This window comes from Mycteria americana, chromosome 4 (genome assembly GCF_035582795.1).
Source record: "Mycteria americana isolate JAX WOST 10 ecotype Jacksonville Zoo and Gardens chromosome 4, USCA_MyAme_1.0, whole genome shotgun sequence".
In the NCBI taxonomy this organism is placed as follows: Eukaryota; Metazoa; Chordata; class Aves; order Ciconiiformes; family Ciconiidae; genus Mycteria; species Mycteria americana.
This window is the reverse complement of record NC_134368.1, coordinates 57,431,081-57,450,234: the sequence shown is the minus strand read 5'-3', so window position 1 is coordinate 57,450,234 and position 19,154 is coordinate 57,431,081. Positions and strand designations below refer to the sequence as shown.

Here is a 19,154-nt window from a genome sequence, read left to right as displayed (position 1 = left end):
GGATGACATCCCGTCCTTCTGGCATGTCAGCTGCACCACTCAGCTTGGTGTCATCTGCAAACTTGCTGAGGGTGCACTTGATCTTGCTGTCAATGTCATTGATGAAAATACTGAACAGCACCAGTCCCAGTACGGACCCCTGAGGGACACCACTCATCACTGATCTCCATCTGGACATTGAGCCATTGACCGCTATCCTCTGGATGCGGCCATCCAACCAATTCCTTATCCACTGAACAGTCCACCCATGAAATCCATATCTCTCCAATTTAGAGAGAAGGATGTTGTGGGGGACCATGTCAAAGGCTTTACAGAAGTCCAGATAGACGACATCCATTGCTTTTCCCTTGTCCACTGATGTGGTAACTCCCCTGTAGAAAGCCACTAGGTTGGTCAGGCAGGACTTGCCCTTGGTAAAGCTATGTTGGCTGTCTTGAATCACCTCCCTGTCCTCCATGTGCTCTAGCATAGCTTCTAGGAGGATCTGTTCCATGAATTCCCAGGCACAGAAGTGAGGCTGACAGGTCGGTAGTTCCCAGAATCATCCTTTCTACCCTTTTTAAAGATGGGCACAATGTTTCCCTTCTTCCAGTCACCAGGGACTTCACCTGGCTGCCATGACTTTGCAAATACAGAGAGTGGCTTGGCAACTACATCAGCCAGTTCCCTCAGGACTCTGGGATGCATCTCATCAGGTCCCATAGACTTACGTATGTTCAGGTTCCTCAGGTGGTCACAACCTGATCTTCCCTTACAGTGGGAGTGAGAGTCTGCCTGGCCAAGTTAAAAATGAACAAATAGAACTTCTGGGAATTCACTTAACCACAGTGAAGAGAATTACTTAGGGAAAATATGTGAAAAAAGGTGTCACTCCAGTATTTTTACATATCTACCTAGATACTTCCGCTAGAAATATCCATTGCTATATGCCATTTCATTCAAGGGTGTTTAGTTACAGGATATAATTTTTAATCCTATTTAAGTAGTTAATCCAACTAAAAGTTGAGAGAAAAATGGTGCAAAAGTTAATACAAGGGATGGGTGTGTCTATTTTACTTGCCAAATGACACAATTATAATATGACTGCTCTTTTCAAATAGGTTTATTTCGATTGGTTTGAATGACAATAAACAGAGAGGGTTCTTCTGCCTTTGAGATAAGTAAATAACACGTATGATTACAAATCATGCTAGCTTTGGTGTACTTAGCTACAGCTTCACTGCATTTCCTAAAAGAAACCCCACTTCAGAGAGAATTTGGCCCTTTAGAAGATCGGAGAAGCTGATCATGTGTCGTCTTGCCCGCTGCCAGTCACCATCTGGTGCGCTGGCACCTTGTGGTGGCTTAAATGTGACAGTAACTTTACACAGGTGTAAGAAAAGCAGGAAACAAAACCACAGTGAATCAGGACCATGAAGTACTGTTGGGAAATACTTGGTTTACAGTGTACAAACAGATTGTTCTTTCAGTTTGAGAAAGAGAATTTGGCTCTGTTAGTATTTGGCTAAGCTTTATCAGATTTGACATGAACAAAGATCAGACTTTCTGATTGGGTCTGTACATCACAAGAATATACACAAAATCTGGAGTAGTCCTTCAAGTGCTATATATGCAGTTTGAAAGATACATGACCTCCGATCTTACGAACAGTAAGTATGCCCTTCTAGCTCTTGCAGTCTTTTTCAGTAACACTCAGTTTAGAAACTTTTTATTTCTTTTAAACTAGAGCAGTATGAATGTATCACTCCTTGAGGAAAAATTTTGGCTGTCTCCCAGAAATAGAGCAAGATTTTCATTCTGCAGAGGATTGGCAACAGAGAATAATTCTTAATGGAATTATCCAGGAATTCCTTGAACTTTTCAGCATTATGCAAATATGGGCCTAAGAACTAATGCAAATATGAGTGTGTTTAATTACACTAATTTAAATAATCCTTTATATTTCTGTTACTGATAAAAAGGAAGTCTTAAAATAATCAATTTTGAGATTAACCCTTTGGCCCTGCACAACAGAGGACTGACAAATCTTTTTGATCAAAACAGCAACCTGTTTTGATTTACCTGTTTTAACCAGTTTGCAGTTGTTTCCGATTTATCTACTGGTCATAAGGCACTTTTCAAATATGGACTTTTTAAAATTTCAGAATGCCTTCAATAATCAGTTGTTACTAGAGCTGTGTTTAGAAATAGACACACTGAAGAAGAAAGTATAGGAGGTGCCAGTTCTGCTACTGACATAGCTGCTGCCTAAAGAAGAATGTTGTGATTCCCTTAGCAGCACAGATCTTGTGTTCATTTCTCTGGAAGAGACCCAAAATGCACATGTAAATGGAGAGGTGGGTAGGGTGGAGCATCTTCAGCCACGGCTGGTGGTATAACCAGTGCAGATGGGGACTGTCATTTGGAACAACCTGCAGCTAAATTGTGCCGGGTTTAGCTAAAATCTGTTTTAGCTGCCACCAAGCAAGTATGAGGGAAGCATGAAGTATTCAGGCTCTAATTCCGAAAGAGTAACATTTAGGTTTTCCAATAGTAGAATTTATATGACTGTAGCTCTCTCTAGAATTCCCCCCCCCCCCCCCCCTCACCCCTGGTAGTGGGTTATGCTGCTGGCATTTTTTTTCTGCTAGATGCTTTGCGGTATGGAAGTTGTTTATAAAGAATTTATCCAAACGAGTTCCGCTGCTTGTGAAGTATCTTTAACCATGCCTCCTTCATAGTGCTGTTACCCAGACTGCTTGGCACACACAGTGCAAAATTCTGGTTTCAGAAAATTTGGAATCAGGGACAGTGTCTCAGCTCATGTAGTGCAGCACAGTTTCACAGAGGTCTAAATGAGAGTCTGTTTAAAAAATACATCATTTTAAAAATATGCTATCTCTGCCCAGTACAGGGATATATAAGAAATTTTGTAACAGGCAGTTACAGAATAACTTGTTAATAGTACACATCTCTCCTGAGCCAGAGCTGCTACTACATGGCTGCTGTCCTGAAACGTGAGGATTTTTATCTAAGCCACTTGAGTGACAGCCCCCAGGAGTACACCCGTGACCAGTCACTACAAACAACCTGTTTGTTAAAAAGGATGCATAAAATCACATGCTTTTTGTGTGCATTAAACCTTCCTAAAAAAGTGAACGAGACACGGATCCATGTCTCAACCTGTGGGAGGGAGGGGGCCTGAGAAAAGCGAGTTGCCTAACTGGCTGCCAACCCAACAGCTCATTCCAAGGTCCAGGTGCCTCGACGGTGGAGATACTGTTGGCGAGGTGTGTACGGTGGGGCCGGACCTGCCTGTGCACCTGGCCTGGGCCTGGACCTTGGCCTCGACTATCCCATCTGGCGTTTCGTGGGTCATGGCAGGTGGGTGCGGGGCCCGGGCGCGGGGGAGGGCGCTGCATGGCGGAGAGGGGAAGGCGGGCAGGCTCAGCTCGGCAGCTGTACGTCTGGAAACAGCACTGGGGGCAGCTGAGGCAAGACTGTGGGCCTCCATGGATGCATGTGATGGTTTTGTGACTCTTGGCCCCTGGGCCGGGGCTGGCAGCAGCCAGGAATTTTGCGGTCTCCCCCTTTGCCCGCGCGTGGGGCCGTCTCCGGACAGCCCCGTGCCACCCTTCCGTCCACCCACCCGTGACGCGGGGTTACGGGGAGGCCCTGCGGCTGCCCTCTGCACATCCCCGGCCGGCGGGACTAGGCTGGCGCTCGGTAAGCAGCCCGACACCGCGGCGGGGCCCGACGAGCGGGACGGCCCCCTGCCGGGGGCTCCCGCAGGAGCAGCGGGATCGCGGCGGGGGAGCGGCGCCCGCCCCGTCCGGAGCCGCGGGAGCACCGCCGCGCTGCCGCCCGCCCGCCCCGTCTGCCCGCTACGCCCCCCGGGGAGGGGCCGAGCCGGCCGGCGCCGCTCTCGCCCCGCAGAGCCCCGGGCGCGTGGGCAGAGGCGGCGGCGGCGGCGGCGTGCTGGGCGCTCAGCGACACTCGCCGCGTCCCGCGGGGCCGGAGATGCTCACAGGCGCGGCGGCGGCGGCGGCGGCGGCGGCGGCGCGGGGCGCCCCGGGCGCGGCGACCTTCGCCGACGATGTGCTGCGCGTCTTCGGGGCCAACCACAGCCTGTCGGCTGGGCAGCTCTCCGCCCTGCTGCAGCAGCTGGGCGCCGCGCCGGCCCTGGGCGCCGTGCTGCCGCTGACCCACCTGCACCACAACCAGGTACCGCGGGGGCCCGCGGCGCGGTGGCGGCGGGGCCGGGTCTGTCCGGGGGCCGCTTCGGCTCCGCGGCGGTGGTGAGAGCTGGGCTGGGCTGGGCTGGGCTGGGCTGGGCTGGGCTGGAGACGCACGTCCAGGAGCAAGGGCGCCGAGCCGGGTGGGCAGCCCCGTACTTTCTTAAATCTCGTCGGCATCGCGTTTCCTCACACCGAAGCGGGGAGGGCGGGAGCAAAGGTCTGCTGAGGCGCTGGGCCCGGGTTTCGGGCAAAGGTACCGGTCCACTGGCGAGACCCGCTCGCGAGAGGGGAGAAACTGCCATCCATCAGTGAGCTGCTGCGTGCTGCAGTGCGGGGCTGCCCGTGGGATTAGCTCTACCTCTGCATTGCTCAGCTCTTAAACTGGCACTTTCCCTGGGTAAATAGCATCTGGACAACAGCAAAAAGCGTATGAGAATCAGCTGCTGTTTCCCTCTGAGAGCTGTATAAGCAAATCTTCGGGACTCGTTAAAATACAGTTGTCATGTGATAGCGCAGACTTGATTATAGACACGTCTACTTGTGTAAAGAAACTTTTTCATAAATTTTCACGTCTTTCATCTGAGTGCAAAATTGTACACCCATCAATTCATCTACTAAAAACTGTTTAAAATGATATTTAATTTACTGACGAAGCATCATTGGAATACCACTTTTCTTAGAGGTACAAATAGACTTTTTCAGTTGGAAGGGACCTGCAATGATCATCTGGTCCAACTGCCTGACCAATTCAGGGCTGACCAAAAGTTAAAGCATGTTGTTAAGGGCATTGTCCAAATGCCTCTTAAACACTGACAGGCTTGGGGCATTGACCACCTCTCCAGGAAGCCTGTTCCAGTCTCTGACCGCCCTCTCGGTAAAGAAATGCTTCTTAATGTCCAGTCTAAACCTCCCCTGGCGCAGCTTTGAACCATGAAAATATTCTACCCTGTTTACTGTCTCCATACAAAACTCAGACCTCATTGCTACTTTTAAAGTCCATGTAATTTCATATCTCTGTAGTGTCCTAGACTAAGCTTGTTTCCTTGAAAGGGAGTCTTGAGGCTGGCGGCGATTTCTTGCGCTCAGGCATCAGGGACGCAAAGTCCGTCACAAAAATGAAAGGAAAGCAGGGATGACTGTTTGCTCTGGTTTGGTTCAACTCCCTAAGAAACAGAAGAGGCATGCTTCTAGGGACCTTGAGAATTTTTTTTTACTTTTGGAGTAGTAGCTCTTTTGTTTGTTCTGTGAAGGAGACAAACCTTGGATAAGCGCCCTTTGTTTTAGAAAATGTGCAGTTCTGATGTCTTTGCCCTTACCAAAGGTTTACTTGGGAGTTAATGCCACTGAAATCAAAGTAGTATTCAGTATAAGCATGGCAATATTTGCCAGAGTCACTGCTTTCAAATCTCACAAATTGAACACAGTTCCAACACAGTGTATTAAAAACATAAACATTCCCAGCCACATGTGCTAAATACAAGTTTGCAGTGTTGAATATGGCTATGAAAAGGAGCTTTCTTTGAAAGGCCATAGAAATGAGTAGATTCTTCAGTCCTTCAGGTTTTCCCTCTGCAAAAGCACGTAGCTCTCGTACACAGGCTTTGGCACAGGCTACAGAGGAAAAAAAAAGTAATGCTCTTATTACTGTAAATGCATGTTCCTCACAAATCATTTGAAGTTTAACTGAAACAAGTATTTTTACAGGCCTGTTCTAGTTGTGTCCATTTTGAATAATATCTAGAGTACCATACTGAAATAGTGTATACTTTTTTGCTGAGTTACGTGTATTCTTTCTTAAAATTGGCCTTACGGCTGCTCCGTCAGCTAGTACCGTTTAAGCAAGTGAATTTTACCTCCTGGCTTTTGATCCCTCATAGATGTTGGGTGTATCAATGACTTTAGGCAGGGGGTGCATGCAAATGCATACTCATACCAAGTAAATCGTACATGATCATTTTCGAACACTGTGACTCTTTGTGCTTACAAGTTTATAATTTAGAGTATCTACTGGTTATGACAGAAGATACAAAGTGGCCTAATCTAACTTTGGTGTTGGAAGGCATCAGAGGCCTAAGCTCTACTGATTCTCTACGGAGGAAAGTAAATAATACCTCTGGGTCTTTCCCAGCTAGGCTGAATCCATTCAGGCTGCTGAGTCTAGGAGGAAATAAGGTTTATCTTAGCCTTTTAGTTCTTAACTTCAGTGTCCAGAGCTAGTGGGAGGACTCCCAGGCCTTTTTTCCAATCATGATAACATGCCCCAGCTCTATCAGAGAGTCCCTCATCCAAGCTTGAAGGAACTGTTAGTGGAGAGCTGATCTGTAAGGGACAGGTGATACAGCACTTCAAAAGCTGTTAGGAAGGAACAGTCTTCTCTTAGTTTTATCCCAGTATTAGTGTTTAGTTTTAATGTTTCATTCATAACAATTTTGGGAAGCCTATTAATCTCACAAGAGAAGATCCACCAGAAGCTGATCCATTTTCTTAAAGGTTGAAAGAGTTTGGATGTGTAAGCCAGAAGAAGATAGATGCTTCATTTCTGTTTTCCTTTGATACCAGGTTGACTTGAAAAGATACAGGAGAAGAAAAAATGATTTAATTTGTTGATGATGGTGTTTGAATGTATACTCATGTAGGCATTTATGGTAACTTACGTCCTATGATGTCCGTGAAGATGCTAATTTTTTTCCTGTAAAACACAAAAAAGAAAACAAATTTTCTGGGTAGTGTTTTGGAATTTTTGATTGAACTGTCTCCATTTCCTTATGCTTCTGGTCTCTTTTTTCTTTCATCACACACTTTTATAATCCTCTTTATTTTGTGTTTACATTTTCTTTGCTCTTCAATTTTTCTGTTATCACCTTTCCTTAATATATAAGCTAAGACTTCCTGTCAGAGAAATAAGTAGTAACTGAGAAAACTCAAATACTGGTCACTGCTGTTTTTTCATATTTTACTATGGAATTCCAACACATTTTAGTCCTACTAATAGGGATAAAATTAGCAATTTCAGTATAATAGATGATGGCATGTTTACTCACTCTGTATTTTACATTATTAGCAAGTTGTAAAAACATGAAACTATACTTGATCTTCTATCATTGGCTTCATTGTAGTATGATAGCCATACATGTCTGTGCTGGAGGATTAAATTACATGCTCAAAAGTTTTGGTCAGAAAATACATGGAAGGTAAATGGGCATTGGAAAGAAAGCTTGTTAACATCACCTTTAGTTTGTGCTTTGACGTAATCAGTAGGTGCTAAAATCATGCTCCAATTTTCTTCTTTAACTTTTCTAAATCTATATTTATGCCAGTCTATATGTTATGCCTGAATACTGTGTCTTAATGTAATGCTTTTTAATTTTTAAACAAAACATTTGGACAAAATGAAGTTAAAATCTTTATTAATATTCATGGTAAGATATAATTAATTTTCACTTCAAGATGAGTCAAAAACCAGTAACTTTGGTGTTTCAGACAGGCTAGAACCAGGCTAGTATCTGCTTTGATTTTGCGTTTTTTGGTAGTGTTTCACTAGTTACAACTTGTCCTTTTTGAAAGAAGGGGGAATGGCCTGACATAGTGTGGCTTATGGTCTTGATCCAACACCATGATCTGTTATTGCCTGGCCAGTGAGAAGATAAATAGACTTACTTGTTCTACCCTCTAAGTGTCTTGCTTCTACAATATGTTCAGCAAATTTCAGCATTCATGGATGGTTTTCAGCTCCCAGCATGAACAGCTGCCTTGAACATGTTGGGGTGTGTGTGAAATCCCTAAAGCACACAAGTGCATTCAAGCAGCTTCATCTGGTTTGACTCTTTCTCATGGAGTGCTGCTTCGTGAAGGCATGGTCGTCTCCTAGCATCCAGTTCTTACCTGTGCTGAGTGACAAAAAGGTGTAACCACATCAGCATTAGATGCTTTAATTTGTTACAAGTAAGTTGAGGAAGACAGGGTCATATGTCTCTATTTTGCCTTTTCTAGGCTCAGGCTAAGTTAAAAAAAACCCCAAATGCTGGTCAGATAGGTATTCACTGCATGCTTTCTTTGCTGTTGCTACTGTGTGACCCACTGCTCAGCCCTGGTGTGGGCTAGGCTAGTATTTAATCTGGAAACATCTAGAAACTGCAGTCCAGGTTGCTGTTGGGTGTCTTAGTACTTCACATGTGGAATGCTACAGGTAAAACAAAGGTAGAGCAAAGATAAGAACCTGGCAGAAGACCAGAAAAGGGACTGAAACATTTACAAGATGGTTGGTACTGCAGTGGTTTTTTTGTTAATTTTCCAGTTAGGGGTCCTCTCTGCAGTATTTTTGTCTGAGCAATTATCGCATCCTTTCTTTCAAAGGATGTGGTAAGCTGGCATCCGCTTTTCGTTTATAAAGATACTGGTGTAAAGAGATTCTAAATAGTTGGGCATCACCTTATTTCATTTACCATCTTAAAAAAAACGAAACCCATATTAGTCAATCATTTTTGGGAGAGCCTTACCAGGAGAAAAGTAAACATCTGTTTGAATAACCCAGTTGATGGTTTGATTTTTTTTTAAGTCTGAATACTTTGTAATTGTGTAAATTCTGCTGAAGTCCTCCCTAATTTTGATGAAAGCATTTTTAAAATTATTTTTTAACAGTTCAGGGACGTGATCGGTTATGTCATATCTTTTTTGCAATTGTTTATTAAACACTGGGTGACAGTCACATTACAGCCAGTCCCCTCACCTAATCGGTATGACGAGGCTTACTGAATAGCAGGGGACAGACATGATGGTACACTTGGTGAGCCAGAACATCATTCTCAGTCCCCTGTTCCACGAGGCTAAATTTCCTTTCTGCTGAGATCATCCATCAGTCTTACAAAATAAATAGCTTATTTTTTTACATCAGTGTGGCTGTCTTAATGTATTTATCCTCCAAAGATAAATGCAGTGTTTTGCAGTGTGCAAACATGAGTTGCTCCAATCCAAGGCTTCTAATAGATTTAATCTTTTAATTAATACTTTAATTGTGCCAGTGAACTCATGCAAGCTTGCTTTTTAGCACTTGAATGTATGTAGGAGTTTACTGAGAGGGTGAGGTGACTTGTAACAATGAATCATTTATAGGAATCATTATCCTTTGGGATTGTCCCTGATCAAAATAATAATAATAATTTAATAAAATGCTGTTTCTCATCCTCACATAAAAGAGCTCTTGTCCAATGGTATTTCTCACTTATCTGTTTGTATGTAGCCAAAGTTACAAGTCTCAAGTTTACTAATTCATGCTGTGTCTGATTTATTTTCTCTCCATAATCTGTTTTTCTACCTACAACATGGTTTGGATTTTTGTGAACTAATATTAATACTAATATATTGGTATTTTAAAATACTAGTAATCCATTCTGTATTTCTAGGAACAAGATAGTTATGTTCTTGTTCAAGATCTAGAACAAGATCATTTTTCTTAGAGATAGTTATGTTATGAATTCTCAGCTCCTACTGGCTTGTTTTTCTAAGGGCTGTTCACTGTAGACTTCCAGAAATGGCTCTATGAGCCATTCATACAAGAAGCACCATATAGGAACTATTCCTATAGACCACAACTATCCTCTCTTTGTTTCACACTGGACATATTAGCCATGTATTTTGCATTATTCCATAATGCAGAGTTAATGGTAAAATGATTAGGCACATAACCAGTTTAGAAAGCTCCAGAGGTTCATGTATTGGGCTGTTAAAGACTGCATCTTCAGTGATGATTTCTCTGTGCACTACTTCCTTTGAGATTAAAAGGAGCAATATGCTTTAAAACAAAAAAACATTTTCTGTTATCAAGCTAATATTTATTTTATATGTGATACTTTGACATTAACATTGGCATTGAAAGATGAAAGTATATGCACATTGCGTGTATATATTTGAGTCTTCAAGGTCTCATGGCCTTACAAAAATTTATACTTACATTTAGGTTCAAGCATGTACTTGAGTGCTCTGCTAGACTGGGTTGTTAAAGAGGAAGGACAAAAACGTCCTGGATGAAATTTAGCCGAAGTCACTTGAATTGGCCTGCATGTTCTCTTCCTCCAAGCTAAATCAGAAGTAGTCCCATTCAAATCAGGTGTGCATGCCTTTCGCCTTTTGGACAGTATTAGAAAAATATTTATTAACGGAAGCGGAAGTTGAAGTAAATGACTGTTGAAGTAAATGACTTGCAGTTGCTTTGACTTATCTCTAGAAGGAATTAGCTTTATAAATAATAATCTTGAATTATTGGAGAGATGCTGTGGAATCTGAAGGCTAGCAAAACTGAAAAGAGCAGGGAGTGACCATTTGGTTTTATTTTGCTAAGGCTTCCAGTGCTCTACTTTTGCAACCACACTGCGATTTGCTACAGGGAGAGTTACGCTCTACCTTGATGTCTCACGTAGAAGGAAAACCTTTGACTTCTTTTTGTCTTCAGACTCAACCTTAATATGTGTTTGTTGTACAGCAATAAGCCAAATCATTTTTGTTTAGACCCAAAAAAGAACACTCTTTCCTTATTGATCGTTGTAGGAAATAATGAATGTGAATAAACAGAAAGTGTTAGATGAAAGACTTCAGTGGTATAGAACATTTCATATAAAAATACTCAATTTTTCTGTAGACAGATATTTTAAGATATTTCATGGTTTGTCTTTTATCTTTTTGGTTGAAAATAATGAACAGAGCAACCAGCCCTGCCTCTGGCCTGGTTTAGCACTACTAAGTACATTTATCCTTGACCCATTAGATACTCTTATGTCCTGAGCTGAAGGCAAAGTGAAGATCCCAAGTAAGAGTTTGTCTCATTGGAGGGTGGGATGGTTTTACAAAACAATGTTTGCTGTTAATAATTATTGCTATAAAATGAATGAAAAATGTTGAGTGCTGCTAACGTTTAGATCATTTTTAAACAGCTAATTTGGGAGATAAATAAGAAGCATTGATGTAAAGTAGAAGTGGTCACTTACATGAATAAGCACTTACTGAATTACCAATCATTTTCTGACATGCTCTGCCACTGAGATTTTAACTGTATCTGGTCTGCTCTGAAATTTAATTATTTTGTAATTACAGTAGATTTTAATTACTTTGAAGCTAATTTTCCAAATATATTGTAAGGTTTAACTGTCCTGGTTCATAGGCCATAAGATTTGCAAATGTCTATTTAAAACATGTTTCACCGATTTGTGATTTATCTTACTTAAAATACTTTGAATCACTTCTGCTTCACATTAAGCAATCACAGTGTTTTCATGCACAGCGTATAAATGCTGTGTACACTTCCTTGAAAATGCATTACAGTATTTTCGTGTTGTAATTCTTGGGTTTCTCAGTATATGACTTACTTTTTGGTTTTGCATTTATGTATTAAGTTGGCAAAATCTCTTTTTGTTCCAGTGCTTGACTGGTGAGGACATTTTTTATTTGCATGGGATACCGAACAACAGTCATGTATCAAACTCAAGCTTCTCTACAATATGTCCTGCTGTTTTGCAACAGCTAATTTTTCACCCGTGTGATCATCAGGAAAACTTTGTGGATACGTCTAAACCACATTCTTTACAAGGTTAGTTAATATTAATTGCATTAATACTGCGACTGGAGTGGGGTTTTCTTGGGACAATAGTAAGCATTTATCTATACATAACAGGAGTGTCCTGTTTAGGAGGATATAGTTGTAAAGTGGGAACATAAAATTAAAGTGCTGTTTCAGGTCAGCAGACTATCTAAATGAATATCCTGTCTCTTAACAGTGATCTATTCAAAACGTTTTAGAGAAAGCTGAAATGACCTAGTAGGTAGTTATAGAATAATTTGTCCATTAAAGGAAGAGTCTTTCTGACCTGTTTTATTTGGATAATGGTTTGTGCCCTGAAGCATAAGGACTCTCGCTAATAGCTGGTTCATAGGAGAGAAGATGGGAGTACAGAAGGGAAGTTTGTGCAGGTGATTTACAGTGGGAAATCAGACTTAGTGGGATGTGCATGTATCAAGGCAACTCAAGGTAAAATTATTAGGGGACTGCATTTGAGTGGAATTATTTGCAGGTGGGAGTCATGACGTCAGGGGAGCCAGTGACTGTTTTACTGAGGAAAAATACTCATATTCTTTTGAAACTCTGACTTCTGCTTTCATGTCATCTTCTGTATTGCCCCCTCCACATGGAACATCATCACATGGCTGAGTAGCCTTAATTTTCCTTCCTCCTATTTTTCTCACTATTACTTCTGTGTTTATTGTGCACAGAACTGTACAGTGCAGTAAAAAATGTAGGACAGGGAAGATTCAGCTGGTTAATGAAGTCACTTGTTGCACTGATAAGGACCAAATATGTAATGGCCTATTTATTTGACTCAGTATTCCAAATAAATTTATTGTTCCAAGGGAGTCAGCTGAATTAAAGTTAAAAGTTAGGATGTTGGATGAGCTGGTGCCTAATGGCAGTATTTATGAGCAGAGATACAGCAGTGTTTTTCATAACTTTTGAAATACTAATATTAATAACATTCTGACTAATATAAGTGATGATATTTATTAAGAATTGTAGATAATTCCTAAAACTTAGCTGTGTCAGTGAATAATTAGAATTATATTTGATTAATCACTGAAACCATGGCATCAATTTACCATGGTTGTTCTAGATTGCTTATACCGTATGGGGGCACATACTGTCAAGAAGTCCATAATATCTGCACTGGAGGGTAGGATCTGTCTTTCTCTTTTTTTTTGTTTGGGGCTGTTTAAGTAGGTTGTACATGGAAAGCTTGACCTGTAGTTAACCTCCTAAGCTATTTAGACCATCCCTCCTGTTTTTCTTTTATCCTGCCAGCTCAGAAGCAATGTCCAGTAGCCAGATAAGCAAGGCAGCCTTCTCCGTGCCCCTCCCTTGGCTGCAGCGCAAGAAATCTGCAAGGCCCATGGTTAGGGTATTTTAAAACCACAAGCGTATGAGGCCGTGACACATAGTGGTACCTGTTTTGAAGGGAGATTCACAGAAGGGCCCAGTGCCAAATGCAGATGTTGATTTATGCACACCCCCATCCCGTCACAAAATGAATCTGTACTGCGGCAGCATTGAGACCAGCTGATTTCAGTTACTGCCCATGAAGCAAAATCCTCTATGCCTGTTTCCAGCTGTGCTTATGTGAATTTTCTGCCCAGGGGCTCCCACACACTTAACAATATTCTGTCTTCCAAAATACGAACAGACAAGACATACAGAAGAAATTAGTACTTAGAAATAAGCTTTACAGGACAGCTACTTGCAATAAAAAAAAGTGCTGCTGAAGCAGAGTAAAAGTTAAAAGGCAGCATATAGCTTGTCCTTTTTCCTTGGGGTTTGTATATCTCATACCTAACCTAGCTGCCCTTAGGGGCACGCTTGTGTCCTTCCCTTTCTTGCTTCTCTGAAAGGTAATAGGGAGGTGTATAGAGCTGCGTGAAATAGCTGGAAATGCCCAGTGGCATTCCTTCTGTACAAGGTGAACAGGTTCTGTGCTCTCTGCTTGGCTTCTTCAGAAAGGTATTCAGACCCTTATTTCCTCTTCATCCCAGGACAGGGCTAAGGAAGAGCCTGAGCCTGCCTCAGGAAAGCCCAGAGCAGTCGTCCCCTCTTCTTATAAGGAACAATGCTGAGCAACGGTGTTGTAAGGAGGGCGTCTTACTTGCACTCCTGCCATTTTATTTTTTGGATTTCTTGTGGCTTTGGGTATCTTGGCTGTCTCTTTGTCGGGGCCACAGTTCTAGAGACAGAAAGAATAATGGTAGTTGGCAAAAGCTGACTGTGCCACCAGTCTGAGGGGAAGAGAGTGTGCGTCCTAAGCAGAATGCTCTGCTCTGCTACGTATAGTCAGACTAGCCAGCTTTCTGAGATGCATGGACTCATGAAAAGCTTGAGGTGGGTGGAGTCCTAGGGAATAAAATCAACTTTAAGACGGCAGTGCATTCATGATATTGTGAAATACAGTCCATAATGCACGAACTTTGGCACATTGGTTGTCTTGGAATTTTATCACTTTTTTTTTTTTCCCAATTCGTGGTATTTTTCTTGAAGTACCCATTCCTGTAATTGTGTCATTATGGGGCAATCTTTTTTATTTGTTTTTTTCTTTCCAATTACACTTCAGGTCTTTCTGAACTCAAAGAAAAGCTTGCCACAAGGCCCAGGAGCACCTTCCTGGAGAACGTATAAGAAAGATCTTAGATTTATTTTATGCCTTTAACAATTTCATTAGTTTAATTTAGGCCCCATACTACTGAGGCTCATTGCAGGAACTGTGGAATGCCTAGGATGGATAATAGTTCTTTCATTGTCTGAGGTTATTTAATAGCTTATTTTAATTCTTCTTATTCTTCTACTTTGGGTGAGTAAATCAGAAACAAAATATCAATATGTAAAATCCCAACTTCTTTGGGCCATCCAGATCTAGGACAGAATTTTAAAAGTAAAACCACATCTATCTTCTCGCACCCCTAATCTCTGGTAAATCAGGAAGAAGAAAGGCTTTTCCTGTTACCTTTTTTTTGTGACAAAAGGGGATACTACATACCAGTGGATTAGAATATGTCCTTACTTGTGAGCACAGGTCCTTTAGTACATTATGAGACATCTCCCATTGCATTAAGCATACAAAATGGTGAGAGTTGTGTCATTTATACTCCAAGTTAAGTGTCCCAGTCTGTTTTGCTGTTCTGAACAAAGAGTACCAGCGTGAAAGTTAGATCATTTGTTAGCGAAGCATATAGTATCATGAGAACTTCTCTCACAATTTGGCAATAAACTATTTTTCTGTGCTTGGTTTTAAGCTCCATTCTCCTATCATTTTTGTCATCCACTGATCTACACACACAATTTGTAAATCTGTCCTCTTTGTCTTTTTTTTGTAAAAAGTTATTAGTACTGGCTTTTTTAGTTGTAATTTTTGAAACTCGTTCTAATTTCCTGTGTCTGATGAAGTAATTTGGGCAAGTACACTAAATGCCTCATATCTGATAAATGGGGTTTTTATTTTGTTACCTCAGTTTAAAATGTACGTTTTGGACAGAATAATGTGTAGGAGTTATCCGTATACTAAACTGAAACAGGCTCGTGCTTCTATAGTAATCCCAAACTGTAAACAGTGGTTTGTGACTCCTGATGGCATTGGAAGCCCATTTGTTTGTTATAGATTTGATTTCAAAAAGCTATTTACAAGCTTAATTGTCATTTATTTTAATGAAAATTAATCTCCTTTGTAGCTTAGTGAATCTACCCATATCTAGTTGTGTATTTTTCCCTCTCTCTGTCTCTTTGTCTCAAAAACGGCAAATGAATGTTCTAATCGGCATTGATTTACCTTCTGCAAATGCTTTAAATGTTTCTAATGCTTTCTGTTCTTGACATAATGTAAAATTCATTACATACAAAAATTGTGACACTGTGCAAACAAAGTAGAGCCATCCCAGTTGCAAATCAGTGTATTTTCCAATTGTGTTGCAGGAAAGTTAGACTGCAGATCATAATCTGATCTGTTAGTTTCTGCTATGCAGAAAGGAATTTATGGTAACTTCTCTATATACATATTGTAAAGCTTATAATGCAACTTTCTGGATTATAACAAACTGTTCTCATATAGCCAACATTGTGTTGACTTTGATTATGATTTGTGATTAATTTTTATAGACAAACCCACTGTCTATGTGGATAACTTTTGGTTTTGTGGCATCACTTGAGGCAGTGTTGTAGACCTCTTCAGTGCAACCTTTAAAGCTTTTCTCTGTACTCACAGGGACTTGCGACGTCACTGGGAAAAACAGTAGTCATGCATAGAGGCACAACTTTGTGATGCTGATGAACAACAACAGCAACCACTCCCACCCCCGCCCCAACCTATAATTCAGACTCCAGAATAATTATGGTATGGCTTTGTACAAGTCCTGGTGTCTGAACTCTAAAAATCTGAGACTATGCTTATGGTGAAGAAAGCTAAGTTATGGTGAACCCTGGTGCATTTGCCACTTCTTAGGAAAGGTTTTTCCCATTGTGTACCTCAATCACATGTCCATCTTTTTGAACCTAGAACCTCTTTTTTTATATGCTTTCGTTTCTCTATTATAATTGTCTCTACTATCAGCCATCTGCCACCTCACCTGTTTGACAAGCAGTGATGGGCAGCGTTTTCAGCCAGCAGAACTACTTTGAATTAGAGGAGGAGTGTTAGGAACAGAAAGTTACCACCTCAGGATGATTTGGAGGAGTCATCCTTTATGAGGAAGGATTTTTGGATCTAGTACAGCCAAGACAGCAGACTTGCTATCTTGGAGTTCCTTAGGAGTAAATGACAATTGGATCTAAGCCTGGGACTAGTAACAAGTTTTGTCTTATGTCTATGCTATAGCTACTTTGACTGTTGGCCTAAGCCTTAATTTTCACTCTTCACTGACTGTAGAGAGACCTGATTTATACTAGCAGCAGATAGGCTATCCCAGATCTTATACTAGCACTGTTTCCATTTTTAGTATGGTAGTCCCAGACAAAGTTTCCAGGTATTTCCTTTCCACAGGTATGCATCTTAAGTATCTATGTATTTTAAGATTTTTATATTTATGAAGTATAATTTCAACCAGGGAACCACTCCTTTCCCCAATTCCATGCTAATTTAGCTGTTAGAAAAATCACGAACAGCCTGAAGTGGGTGTTATACTACAATATTTTATATTTCTGCTTGTTTTATCCACAGTTTGGGGATTTGGGTTCCTGGCTGTGACTATCATTAACTTGGCATCACTTCTGGGATTGATTTTAACTCCCCTCTTAAAGAAGTCATACTTCCCCAAGGTTTTAACCTACTTTGTGGGCTTGGCCATTGGTACTCTCTTTTCTAATGCAATTTTCCAGCTCATTCCAGAGGTAAGTAAAGGGAATCATTATATGGTTTGCATACGAGTTTCTAAAGTGTATTAATTTTAGAAGCATGCTGCAGTGGGGTTCTGTGTGTGGGTGCAATCTCCAGAGTTGTGGGTGGGCTTCAGTGCCATTAGCTGCCATCTCTTTCTGGCTGGGTGAGCGGAGCCATCAAGATCCATGTCTAGTTGTGCCATGGGAAAGACCAAGGGCTATTCTGCCTCTAGACAGAAAGAGAAATGCATTGGATAAAATTCTAGTGAACTTTAATGGGCTACAGGTTAGACCCTCCTCGTCTTGCACTTTACTACTACATTCCGCATGTAAAGTTCCACTGCATTAAAAACACTCTTAATGTTTAATCCAAGTTAAAAAAATCTAAAAAGATCAGGATCTTTCATAATTTCAGCCTCATGGAAACTCATGGCAGGTAGAGAGACAGTCTGTATTTTAGAGGAGTATCTGTGTGTGGTTGCTTGTTTTTCTGGAAATGTGCTAAGATTACAGACTAATTTGCATTGCTTTTTTTTTCACTGTTAGGCATTTGGGTTTGACCCCAAAGTAGATAACTATATTGAGAAAGCAGTTGCTGTGTTTGGTGGATTCTATATTCTCTTCTTTGTGGAAAGGATCCTCAAAGTGATATTGAAGATCTATAACCAGGTAATGAAACATATCACTAACTGAATGAGCCTTGCCTTAAAGTACCAGTTATATTTTATGAGATATTTGATAGTTTAATAAAATGTGGGGTTTTTTCCATTTTGTCTGAGGAATTCAGCCTTACTGCATGTTGTGATATATCTGTTTAAAATCCATATGGATAGGAGAAGCGATCTCACTTCTTTGAGAGAGTTACAAGCAGAGCTGGGAATAGAATGCAGATGTGAGCGTGGTCTGCTGTCACTGGCGTACGCTCTAGTTGCTCTCAATGGCCAAGTCGTTGCCGTGCTAGCTAAACGCATCAGAAAAAAGTGGAAATATGTAAGAGGTGGAGAGAATGGAGTCTGCCCCCGGAGCTCTGCTTTGGGCAGGAGAAATCAATGTGACATATATACCTTGTTAGTCATCTGTAAAGTGTAACTGTGCTGACAGTGCCTGAATCTCACCTTCAGTAACTTCAGCTCTGTGTTTCCCCTTGCTCTGGTACACAGACCTGCTTTAGTGACACTGCAGTTATCCATATTGCACAGGGCTCTGCTTTCTACCTGTATGTCAGAGTACTTGTTTCCTGTGTACTTACATGAGTGAGGCTGAATTTGTCTCGGAGAAGGGCCTCTCAAAATATTTGGTCCTCTCTGCTCGTGTCTTGTGAAGGAAACTGTCCTGTCTTCCTACTCTTGCCTCACTTAAGGTCCCCCCTCCCAAACTGTTGCTAATATTGAAGATTATGAAAATCAGCTGTCCCTCATTTGTAATAACTGCACCAAAAAAAAAAAAAAAGAAAAAAATGAATTTGTTGCCCTTTATTTTTGGGAACAGTTGACAAAGGCTAATAAGCTCTATTTGACAAGCCATGAATAGCTAGCCATGAACCCATGAATAGCTAGCAAATGTTGATCACTTATGGTCAGGTGTTCGTCTTGGGAAGGTTCTATAGGTTTATAAAGGTATAAAAATTAAAAATCCCCATGTGTATTCTTATTAGCTAAAAGTAAGAGATAAGTTAGGAACTTAGATACGTTTGGAGTTCATTTAAACCTTTAAATGTTTACTGCTGCCCATTTAAACATTTACTTGGTGTTGAAAGCAAGGCAGCATGAATATGATGCCCCCACCTTTTCTTTTTTGGTCTCTGTTTTCTTATGTTTGTTATTTTGCTTTTGTTTTAATTAGCTACCTACTTATTTATTTGTCACCTAGACTGGCCATAATGACTTTGAAAATGGCGAACAGAATCATTCTCAGGATAAGGCTAACCCACCCAAACCACTATCGTCCAGCAATGGGGGGACATGTTACGCAAATTCAGCCGTCGTAGAGAGCAATGGAAATCTTGGTTTTGACAGCATCAGTGTGGTCTCAGCACAGGTATGAAAATTGTG

General features: G+C 41.2%; 1 protein-coding gene across 2 annotated transcripts in view; it reads left to right on the top strand.

Annotated features, from left to right (window-relative positions):
- The window catches only part of SLC39A8 (solute carrier family 39 member 8), a 67,677-nt gene that overhangs the window by 36,523 nt on the left and 12,000 nt on the right, over nt 1-19,154 (top strand). Inside the window, exons 1-5 of one of the 2 annotated variants that reach the window (XM_075500653.1) lie at nt 3,714-4,203; nt 11,625-11,793; nt 16,946-17,115; nt 17,650-17,772; nt 18,973-19,140. In XM_075500653.1, the coding sequence (XP_075356768.1) occupies nt 4,000-4,203; nt 11,625-11,793; nt 16,946-17,115; nt 17,650-17,772; nt 18,973-19,140 (834 nt within the window). In that variant the 5' untranslated portion in view covers nt 3,714-3,999. Of the gene's footprint in view, nt 1-3,713; nt 4,204-11,624; nt 11,794-16,945; nt 17,116-17,649; nt 17,773-18,972; nt 19,141-19,154 lie in introns of those variants that run through there. The other variant, XM_075500654.1, reaches the window with a different exon arrangement.